Here is a 12,368-nt window from a genome sequence, read left to right as displayed (position 1 = left end):
TATATCGCCGTTAGAATTGTAAAAGAAATTATATTTATCTTTGATAATATATTCTCATTTATTATAATGTTTAATGATTTTGTTGTGTGAATATCATTAATGAAATAATTAAACTTGTGAAATATTGTTCAATTTAAATAAACCTACCGTGAGAAGATAACCTAAGACTATTAGGAAACGTTAAATGAGAATTATCTAATTGTAATGACAAATACTGGATGGTGCACGTAATGTATATATAATAAGGAATACTTATTTAAGTCTGCTACTAACAAATATAATAGAAATAGGGACTATTACTAGAAATACTAAATCATTTTGAAATAAGCAATAGAAAGATAACTAGTTAACAAAAGTATACTAAATAATAACTTTATAATAACTAGTGATTCAAAAATACAGTTGATGATTATTCATAAACGTATAAATTCAAGAAAATAGTAAAAGCTACAGACTTTACGAACTTCAAGATATATACGTGATATTCATTTATAAGCTATAATATAAGCTATTCTCATTATTTGTTGTAATTATTCCGCTGCTTCCCCTAGACATCTTAAAGCTTAATTTTACATAAACTATTAACCTGCACTACTGCATTGTACTACAAGCGGGATTGTTACAATATATATATATATGTGTGTGTGTCTGTGTGTGTATGTATATATATGTATATATATATATATATATATATATATATATATATTAAGAAAGGTGTTAGGCTGGGCGATACCATCTCACCTAAACTGTTTACAGCTTGTCTTGAGGAAATATTCAAGAAGCTAGAATGGAACGGAAAGGGTATCAAAATAGGAGACGAATACCTAAACAATCTAAGATTTGCAGATGATATTGTTCTCTTTCGTGAATCTGCAAATTAAATGCAGCAACTAATAAACGATATGAATAGAGAAAGTCTGAAAGTCGGACTAAGATCAGGTTCAACAGTAAAGTCCAATACGAACAGATACATGAAAAAGGCGAAGCGCTAGAGGTAATGGACAAGCATATATACCGTGGGCAACTCATACAGACAAACAAATCTAGCGCATAGGAAATTAGGCGACGTTTCAGTCTAGGCTGGAGCGCCTTCGACAGACTCAGTAACATACTAAGAGGCTCCTTGCCATTATGTTTAAAAAGAAAAGTCTTTAACCAATGCGTCCTCCCAGTTCTGACCTATGGGTCAGAAACATGGACTACAACCATATTACTGGAGAGGAAACTAATAAGTGCCCAGAGAGGGATGGAGAGGTTGATGCTGGGAATTAGCCTAAGAGATCGGATGAGGGCTACGTGGATCAGGGAACAGACAAAAGTGGAAGATATACTTGTGAGCATTAAAAAGTAAAAATGACAGATGGACAGAGAAATTAACAGACTGGGCCATAGATGACATAAAGAGGCCAAGGGCCACCAATGACAAGATGGCGTGACAAAATAACGAAATTTTGGGGTCAAGACTGGAAACAAAATCCGCAAGACAGGCAAAGTTGGAAAAGATTGGGAGAGGCCTACGTCCTGCAGTGCATCAATTCAGGCTGCTGCTGCTGATGATGATATACATATACATTTACATACATTCATACATACATACACATATATATACACACATACACACACGCGTTAGTGTAAACCTGACCATTAAAGAAAACTTCTCAGACAAAAACAACAATTTCACGTATCCCTGCATCACAAATAAGTAAAAGAATGATGAAATCCCGCCCACGTTTCCGGCTAGCCTGGCAACAGCAGATAATCTTGGAATGCAGCTCTTACGGCCGACGCCACGCGGACCAATTAAGACGCAGCGGCATTCAGAGCAGTGAATTACCAGCTTCAAATATCTCCCGCGGCACCGCTTCCGCTCCGCCCTCCTTCCGGTTACTCAGAGCGGATTCTGTTACGGTGGCGGCGCCGGCGGAGGCGGTGGGCGCCCGCCCATTCTTGTGGTTGATCCGGTTAACTTTCAGGGTTATTATTTTTGTTGTCACTATTATCGATATTATTACTATCACTGTTATCATTACCATAATCATTCTTATCATCATTTTTACATTTGTTATAGTTGTTATTTTCACCATTGTTATTACTACTGTTGTTATTATATTGTCATTGTTATCGTTATTATTATTATTATTATTATTATTGTTGTTTTTGTTGTTGTTGTTGTTGTTATAATGCTGTTATCAGTAGTATTATTACCATTATTATCATTATCATTATTATCATTATCATTATTATTATTACTGTTATCATTATTATCATCATTATTATCATCATTACTGTTAATACTGTCATCATTTTTATGATCATCATTACTGTTACTACTAATGTTATTAGTAATAATATTATCCTTATAGTTAGTAATACAGATAATAATATCAGATGCCAGTAACCCGCAAGATGGAGAAGACTGAGGCTCGCAAGGTGATGTGAGGTGAGTTGTGAGGTGGAAAAGGGATTTTTAAACTGACCATATGTCCCAAGGAATGGACGACCATCACCCACGGACGACGCCACCATAGGAAAGACAGTGGAAGGTCTTAACCTGGTAAACCCAGGATAAGATCTTCCGTGCATGACCATGCATGAAACTGGTCTTAGTTACGTTAAAGTGTGGAAAATCATTTTCGGCGAATTGTACATATCTAAGGTGCCAGCCCGCTGGGTTGTACTCTTACCAACCCCTTTCTTTAGCCATACACGACATGGCATATCGAGGCCGACTTTTTCGAGCAGGATGAAGAAAATTTCTTTGGTTGCCTGGTAGCTATGGGCGAACTTTCGATGTATCTGTATGATCTAGAGACGAAAGAGTTGAGTAAGGAATTGAAAGCACCAAATCCCCAAGAAGGTTAAGGAGCAGAAGCCTGCAGGGAAGGTCATGTTGTCGTTTTGGGGGGAATTGCCGTAAGTCCTTCCCTCAGACAATCGCCAGCACAGCTACTATGCGCTGCGAAAAAGTGGCGAGATGCACATTCCGCCGCTGCTCCCGCTCATCCCTCTCAATCTGCGGCGGTGGAAGGAAGGCGATGAAATCTTGCCGCATCCGCCCTATCCCCCCAATGTGGCCTGGAGGGACCTTATTTGTTCTGAGAAGTGAAAACTCCTCACAGATGACATCTTCCAAGAGGGGAACAGTGGTTTTCAGTGCAATGTTTGTAGCAATGGCGACTTGAGGATAGTCAAGAAAAGGGAGAAATGTATGACTCTGGACTGTAGAGAAGTTTGAAAGTCCACGAAGATAATCTAAACTAATCTAATCTAAACGATGTATATATATATATACACACATATGCGTGTGTGTGTGTATGTGTGTGTGTGTGTGTGTGTGTTTGTGTGTGTGTGTGTGTGTGTGTGCATGTATAATAACACACACGTATGTTTACACATATATAAACATAAATACATATACATATATAAATATATTTACGTTTTTATATGTGTATGTATGTATATATGTATGAGTATATATAAACATATTTACATTATATATACGGATACATATACGGATATATACATACATATATATAAACATATATTTATATATACAATATATATACATATATAAACATATATTTATATATATACACATTTATAAATATATATTTATATGTGTACATATATATAGACATATTTATATATACATATATATAAACATATATATATACATATATATGAATATATTTATGAATATATATGAATATATATAACATAATATACATGAGTGCGTATACGGATATAGATATTGATTATGATCATATTACGTATAGATCATGTAACTGACCAGTCATATTCGTAGGGATTCATGCATTCTAGGTCGCAAGACGTGTGTTTTTTAATGAAAGCAACTTAATGGAATAATAAGAAATCATTCACGATTCACTTTGTTGCTTTGTCTTGAAGAAGCAAAATACCGAACATACCTTCGGCATATCGGTGTTTTCTTGTGTCTTGTTTTGTTGTTTTCTTTATAGTTTGTAAACAAGATGTATCCGGCATGCGCGCGACATATACGTATACATATATATGTATGTATGTGTATATATATGTGTATATATATCTATGTGTGTGTGTGTGTGTGTGTGTGGGTGTGCGTGCGTGTTCGTGTGTGTGTGTGCGAATGTGAATGTGTGTGTATATATACATATATATATGTGTGTGTGTGTGTGTGCATATATAATGTACACACACGCACACACACACACACACACACACACACATATACATATACACACACATACGCATACATATAAATTAACATATATATATATATATATATATATATATATATATATATATGTATATACATATACATTTATATTTATATAGATATGCATATTTATACATATATGTTTATATATCTATGAATACATATATATGAATATAAATATATATGTATATATATGCATAAATACCCAGAAACATAGATAGATAGGTGAATAGATAGATATGTATATAAAATGTATACAACTATGTATATCTATCTATTCATATACTGTATACATACATGCATATATTTTCCTACACACACACACACATATATATATATATATATACATGTACATATGCATGTTTGTGTGCGTGTGTGTATGTGTGTGTATCAATCTATTTATATGTATATATAAAAATAAATATATAGGTACGGATATATGTATCCCTCTATGTGCGCCTGCGTGTGTACGAGGGGATATAAATTGACCATTTGCTGAAAATTACAGTAGACTCTTATGAAATGAATCACCTCCATCTTAAGTTCATTGTTGAGACGAAAATAATCATACCTCTTCGCTGTGACCTTGTGCTGATAATTATTCAGATGGGAAACAGGTATATAAGCATTCACACACAGAGAGAGAGACAGAACAGTCACCGCGGGTGAAGCAAGCGCAATGGTTAGTAATGACATAATTTAAATCTATTTCTTTCTCCGGAATACTTGCTTAATTAATGTAATGTAATAAATGAAGAAAACAATGTCAAGCTCTATTTTGAGTTTCGTGAAAGTACATGACTCCTGTCCAGATTTAACAGACTAACAAAGGTATACTTTTCAGACGCATTTCCTGTTTACCGTCAGCACCGCCCTTTTGTGCTCCCACGCCATCGCTGCAAGCAGCTACTTGGGAATTGCACAAGGGACACCGCTTGGAGGATTTTCGCAACACGGCACTCTTCACGGTGGCTTCGTCCCCGGTGGTCTTTATGGCAACAGTGCATCCCTTGTCAACCACGGACTACCACTGGGACATTTACCAGGACCAATATACAGGAATAGAGGCTACTTGGACTACGCATACGGCACTGGTTCACATTTTGGATATCCATACGGAAAAGCAAGCTTTCTCAAATATTTAAATGGAAATCGACTAGGTCTTGCCAATCCATACGGCGTTCTGCCAAATTTTAGAGCTGGTGGAGTTAGCGAGGCTGAGATAAAAGATCGTCGGGCTCTGGATCAGAGAGCGCACTTGGTTCTACAAATGGCGCAGATTTCCTCTCCAACAATCAAAACGTGGATTCCATTCGAACTGGAATTCGTGGTTTACATTCCAGTCCTATTGCTGGCTTGGGTGGCTTCCCTTCCGCTCTTCTTCCTCATACTTCCAGCGTTGCTTTAGGAACATACCCTTATGCTCTTGGACCTCACACTTCCATTGCTGGTTTCGGAGGATTCCCTTATGGTGCTGGACATCACGCTTCTGTTGCTTTTAGTGGAATCCTCCCTAATGTTGGAGCTGCAGGCGCATTCCCTTATGGTCTTCAGCCTCACACCCCTATTGATTATTTAACTGGATTCCCTTATGGTGTTGGACCTCACTCTCCCATTGCTGGTTCAACTGGATTCCACACAGGTCTTGGGCCTTACACTTCAATTGCAGGTCTGGGTGGACTGTCTCCTTATCTTGGACCGTACGCTGCTGGTGCTGGTTTTGGCAGACTCAACACCGCTTTTGGACAAAATACTCCCAATGCTGCTCTTAGGTCTCGCACCTCAGCCAACATGTCTTCAGGGAACAAAGACAAACACGAAGCAAAGAAACAATAACTTTATATGACGGAAAGGAATGCAAAGAAATTTGTAGTTTTGAGAGAATAAGAGTGTTTTAATCATTTATTTTGTAATTCAATCCTCCTGAAAACATCCTTTCCTTCTTATTTCAATAAATGCTTTCATTAAAACAGTAAATTAGTATTTGAATCTAATTACTGTTTAAGTATTCTTAGATTTATTTGGCTGGAACATTTCTATTATTTATTATGCTTATCGTGCCCTAAAGAATGAGTAGAGCGAAAAGGCCTTCGGCATTTACGAGTCATTTCTTCCTCTTCCTTCGCTGAAAATAAACAAGATGTATGATGCAAGCTATAGTGGGCCTATTTCAAGATAAATCTGGAAAAAAGTAATATGCGAACATGATTTTCAGATCTCTGATTTTCGGCGTTTTTCCTTTCTATTACGGATGTTCAGACATGCTATTTCTCAATTCATAAGAGTGATTTGTTATATCAATTGCTGTTATTGAATTATCTATCCACTGTCGCACCTTTTATTATAACGTTTATAAATTACAAAAGCAGCATTTCAGCTTTCAAAACTCGAAGTCACGGCAACAAAAATGATTTCGTACAACGATTTTCTTTTCGAGCAAATATCTTCACAAACTGAATATACTTATAAATTAAAACCAGTGAATAAAAACTATTCCTGATGAAATAGATTATCTACATTTGAAAGAGAAAATCCAGAAATTCCCAAACTAACAAATCTGAACATACATTTCAGTGTATATACACATACATTCAAACACAGACACATGCACACATATATGTACATACACATATAGGCGTATATACATACGAACATGTATGTATATATGCATACATTTAATACAGATGTGTACACACACACATACATATATATACATATATAGAGAGAGTATACATGCATACTCTAAAACACATACAAACGCATACATACTTGTTGACACACGTGTGTGTGTGTGTAAGTGTGTGTGTGATTAATATATATATATATATATATATATATATATATATACATTGTGTGTGTATGTATGTAAATGTGTATATATATACATATAAACACATCTGTTTTGTAATCTAATGGATGTCCTCACGTTTTACTACCATATCGGTATATCAGTTTAACATATAATTTCTGTAGCCAAGTGTTTTTTTTTTTTTTTTTTTTTCCCTGACAAAGTATGTCCGAACTAAAGTGTCAGCAGTTTTTGAAAAATCACATTTATAAGCAAGTGATTAACGACAACCTGAATTCCTGATTTCATCGTAAATACACACACACACAAACACATATAAATATGAATATATGTGTGTGTGTGTTGTGTGGTGCAGTAGTAACGGTCTCGTTTTGCAGTCTTGCTCACCCGCGTTCAATCCCCAAACAGCCAATTTTAGTAATTTAGAAGCCTGTCACACCAAAAATTACCATGGTAATTAAAACTAAATAATGTATATATTTATTATTTATATACTTAATAATAATATATATATGTATATATATGTATATATATGTATATAAATATATACGTATATATGTATATATACTGTATATATGTATATAAACATATATGTATATATATGTATATAAATATATATATGTATACATATGTATATAAATATATGTATATACATATGTATATATATATTCATATGATGTATATTCATATGTATGTATGTTATACATATGTATATACACATATATCTGTATGTTTGTATACATTTACACTTACACATGTATACATTCAAAATGGAGTTTCTAGCTCACATTCCAGTCCTATTGCCACTTTGGGTGTCTTCCCCTCTGTTACTGGACCTTATACTTCTGTTGCTAGTTTAAGATTCCCTTATGATATTCGTCCATACACTCCTGATGTTGGTTTAGAAAGATATCTTTATGGTCCTGAACCTCTCACCTCTAATTATGGATTAGGAGGGTTCTCTTATGGCGTTGGGCAGCACACTGGCTTGGGAGGACTCCCCTACGGTGTTGCAGGTCAGCCTTCTCTTCTTGGTTCGGGAGGTTTCCCTTCCGGTCTTACTCATGGTACTTCTATTGCGGCTTTAGACCAGCAGTATGGATTCCTTTCGAGTGGTGGACCTCGCACTTCCGCTGGTGCTTTCGGTGGATTCCCTTATGGTCTTGAATCTCATACTCCTTTTACTGGTTTTACTGGATTCCCTTCTGGTCTTGAACTTGGCTCTCCTCTTAGTGGATTCTATTCAGGTCCTGGACCTCACAATCCAGTTGCTTATTTAGATGGATCGTTTTCTGATCTTGGACTGTACACTACTGGTCCTACTTCAGGCAGATTCAATCCCGGTCAAGGACTTCACACTCCTAGTGCTGCTCAGAAGTCATTCCATTCCAGCTCTGGATCTCGTCACTCCAGTAACGCTTCTTCTGAGAACAAGAATAAAAAGGCAAGAAAGCAGCAAAAAATTAGTGACCTCTGAAGACAGACGTGAATGTAAACATACAGCTATAATTTTGTGTGAATAAAACAAAATTTATTGCTTGCCTTTCAGTTCTATCCCCGTGAATGCAACTTCTTCCTTTTATAAATGCCATATGGAAAACCTTTTTTTTTTCAAAATGTAAAAGAAAAGGGTTCCTTTTATAGTAATGATAAAAGTTATACTGTGCCATCATAGTTAAACATATAGAAATTATGCATCGCAGCACTAAGTTTTGTTTTCTCTCTCTCCCTACTATTAAAATCAAAAGCAATGAATAAAAGGTATAATGTAAATCCAAAAGAAGTTTCACTGAATATACAGACTGACCGTGTATATGTGTGTATAACAATGGATCATATATGCATTTAGACTTGAGGTAAGGAAAATGAATGCCCAACAGAATATCCAGATCATAATGCCATCCTTTGTGTGTTTGTCAGATAATTTTGGTGCATTAGGTCAAGAAGAACTGCACAAGTTATTTGCAACTTCTCTCCTACAATAACTCTTATTTCTTCGACAGGAATTACCCAGTTGCTTTTAGCTTTCATACTTCAGCAAATATGTTTCTCTTTAAACCCGCTTAGTATGAGATTTCAGTATGTTGGCTGACATGCAACTCCTTTTTTAAAGATAATCATTCAAGTTGATTTAGCTTGTTGAATGCTCTTTCCCATGATTAGATGTACAAGTCTGTCTGCCCTTCGAATCATTCCATGTCTTCTTACCACCCATTCTCAGTCACTTTTTTCTGGTGTTGATGCGAATGCATTAAACCAGCAAGGCTAATAAGGAGCAATCTTGTTTGCTTCCTTTCAAACCCTTCCAATGCGTTTCTTCCCTTGCATTAATGACATTCATATCCATTCAGCATATGAATTAGTATCAAACAAGCCATTAACCTCAAATCTTCCACAGTATTTCTATAAAGTGATACACGTTTATCCAACATGGCTAATTCGCAACCAAATTTAAACTAGTGCTTGAAATGTATATGTGTGTGTGTGTGTGTGTGTACATATATATATATATGTGTGTGTGTGTGTGTTTGTGTATGTTACTGTGTATATATATACATATATTAATATGCCTATATGTGTGTGTTTTTATGTACATATGCAAACATATATATATATGTGTGTGTCTGTGTTTGTATATATAAGCAAATACATACATATATATGTGTATGTCTGTTTATGTACATAGACATACATATATATGCGTGTGTGTATTTAACACAAGATTTATCAATCGTTTTATTTGAGCATCAATGCATTTGCTGTCTATGTGTATGTGTTGTGCAAGTATATATGTGCGTGTGTTATGTGTGTTTTTTCCGCTTACACATATATGGTTCGCATGTTTTTATATGTACAGATGTTTATTAGTTCGAGAGTATTATGTGATACATAACAGTATGCGTGTGGACGTGTTTATGCGCATGTATGTGTTTGTCCACACATGCGTATAAACTTGTAGTAAAAAAGCAGATATACAAGTGCCTCTCTACGTGTGTGCACTGTGTGCCTGCGTTGTTGTATACATGTTTTTGTATATATCTATATATATGAGTGGTGTTTATTTGTGTGTATATATATAAAGGTGTATGTAGATGTTAATATGCTTGACTCCAAACTATCCGTGCGTGTTTCTGTAATAATTACAGAAAAATTATGTAGCTTAAAAATGAGTCACCAGGTATTTAAAGCTAAATAAGTTTCCCTCTTCGTCTTCGCTGCCCTTGTGCACACAGGTATCAAGGCTGAAGACTTACCGTATATAAAGCATACACAGATCTAAAAGGCGGACTAGTTACTCGTCTGGACGTTGTGCATAATGGTTAGTACCATGTCTTGATTTACACTGATTTCAATGAAGCTACTTCGGGTAAAGCAAGTGTGTAAAACATGTATCTACCAGGCATTCCATTGTCAACTGATGTTATTATTTTCAGGAAATCTTCCTGACCACCGTGAGCATTACCCTTTTGTGCTCCCACGCCTTCGCTGCGAGTAGCTACTTGGGACTTGCCCACGGGACGCCACTCGGAGGATTTTCGCAACACGGTTTCATCCCCGGTGGTCTTTATAACAACGGTGCATCCCTTGTCAACAACGGACTACCACTGGGACATTTACCAGGACCGATATACGGAAATGGAGGCTACTTGGACTACGCATACGGCACTGGTGCACATTTTGGAAATCCATATGGAAAAGCAAGGTTTCTCAAATACTTATACGGAAACCGACTAGGACTTGTCAACCCATTTGGTGGAGTTAGCGAGGCTGAGGATGAAAGATCGTCTGGCTCTGGATCAGAGAGCGCGCTTGGTTCTACAAATGGCGCAGATTTTCTTTCCAACAATCAAAACGTGGATTCCACTCGAACTGGAATTCGTGGTTTACATTCCAGTCCTATTGCTGGCTTGGGTGGCTTCCCTTCCGCTCTTCTTCCTCACACTTCCAGTGTTGCTTTAAGAACTTACCCTTATGCTCTTGGACCTCACACTCACATTGCTGGTTTCGGAGGATTCCCTTATGGTGCTGGACATCACACCTCTGTTGCTTTTAGTGGAATCCTCCCTAATGTTGGAGCTGCAGGCGCATTCCCTTATGGTCTTCAACCTCACACCCCTATTGATTATTTAACTGGATTCCCTTATGGTGTTGGACCTCACTCTCCCATTGCTGCTTCAACTGGATTCCACACAGGTCTTGGGCCTTACACTTCAGTTGCAGGTCTGGGTGGACTGTCTCCTTATCTTGGACCGTACGCTGCTGGTGCTGGTTTTGGCAGACTCAACGCAGCTTTTGGACAAAATACCCCCAACGCAGCCAACATGTCTTCAGGGAACATGGAAGCACAGAACGAGTGACCAGTTAAGACAGAAGATATCTGTATGATAATAAAATGACTTCCAATGATTTTTTTTAATCTTCGATATAAAATCCTTTTCTATGAACAGTATTGAAATAAGTATTTTCATTTATACTTTTGCAATAATATTTAGGTTATCTTCAAGCTAAAAGTTTCACTCTTGTTTCGCATAATTTATAGTATAATAAATTACCTATATAAACATACCACATGATCAATAAGCATATTATCTCTACGTTGTGATAATTATAGTAATGTCTTGATTTCATGATTTCAATGAAGCATGTGTATACATGGTAAACATATCTAAGGCATTAGTGTCAATGATTTATATATTGTTGGGAATCTTCTACCACTGACATTCCCATTTGCTAGTTTCACTGGAGTCTCACAGGACTTGGGGCCTCATTTCGAGATTTGCAAGTCATCCGGTGGACTTTCACTTATCTTGTCAACATACGACTACACTGGGCTGTTGAACTCAGGCCGATTCGGAAAAGGAGCTACTTGGTTTAACCATACACTGTCACAGGAAAAACAAGGAAAAGCAAAGATTTCCAATAACTTATACGGACGAAGGATTGTCAACGACATTTGTAGAGTTAGCGAGAATAAGATGTCTAGCTCTTATCACGCTTTTTGTAATTAATTTTCTTCCAAAACATACTATTCCTATTTCAATGAATGTTTGGTTTACATTCAAATGTCTAATTGCATTTGGTGGCTTTCTTGCTTTCAACTTCGGTGTACTTTAGAATCTTATTATGCTATTGGACCCTCAAAAATCATATGCTGATTTCATTCCCTTTGGGTTTTGTAGACATCACATTAGTGTAATTATAGTGATGCCCTAATTTGGACTCAGCGATTCTATGGTATTAGCCCAACCTATGATTATTTATGATCTTTATGTGGGTTGCTTTCCCATTCTGCTTCAACGGATTCACACACAGGTATTTCCTTAATTCATTAGCAGGTGTTGG

The 12,368-nt window shown here is 36.4% G+C and overlaps 2 protein-coding genes across 2 annotated transcripts; both read left to right on the top strand.

Annotated features, from left to right (window-relative positions):
* Positions 1-4,697: 4,697 nt before the first annotated feature.
* Positions 4,698-6,119, top strand: LOC125046793. Its single transcript, XM_047644733.1, has 2 exons — positions 4,698-4,898; positions 5,061-6,119. The coding sequence occupies exons 1-2, from the start codon at positions 4,896-4,898 to the stop codon at positions 5,622-5,624; spliced, it is 567 nt and encodes a 188-aa protein (XP_047500689.1). The 5' UTR covers positions 4,698-4,895; the 3' UTR covers positions 5,625-6,119.
* Positions 6,120-10,307: 4,188 nt separating this feature from the next.
* Positions 10,308-11,429, top strand: LOC125046840. Its single transcript, XM_047644828.1, has 2 exons — positions 10,308-10,344; positions 10,460-11,429. Exons 1-2 carry the CDS (start codon positions 10,342-10,344, stop codon positions 11,381-11,383), a joined length of 927 nt encoding a protein of 308 aa, XP_047500784.1. The 5' UTR covers positions 10,308-10,341; the 3' UTR covers positions 11,384-11,429.
* Positions 11,430-12,368: the final 939 nt, after the last annotated feature.

This window comes from Penaeus chinensis, chromosome 39, assembly GCF_019202785.1.
Source record: "Penaeus chinensis breed Huanghai No. 1 chromosome 39, ASM1920278v2, whole genome shotgun sequence".
NCBI classification, from domain to species: Eukaryota; Metazoa; Arthropoda; class Malacostraca; order Decapoda; family Penaeidae; genus Penaeus; species Penaeus chinensis.
Note: the sequence above shows the minus strand (reverse complement) of the source record. Positions and strands in the feature narration are given on the sequence as shown.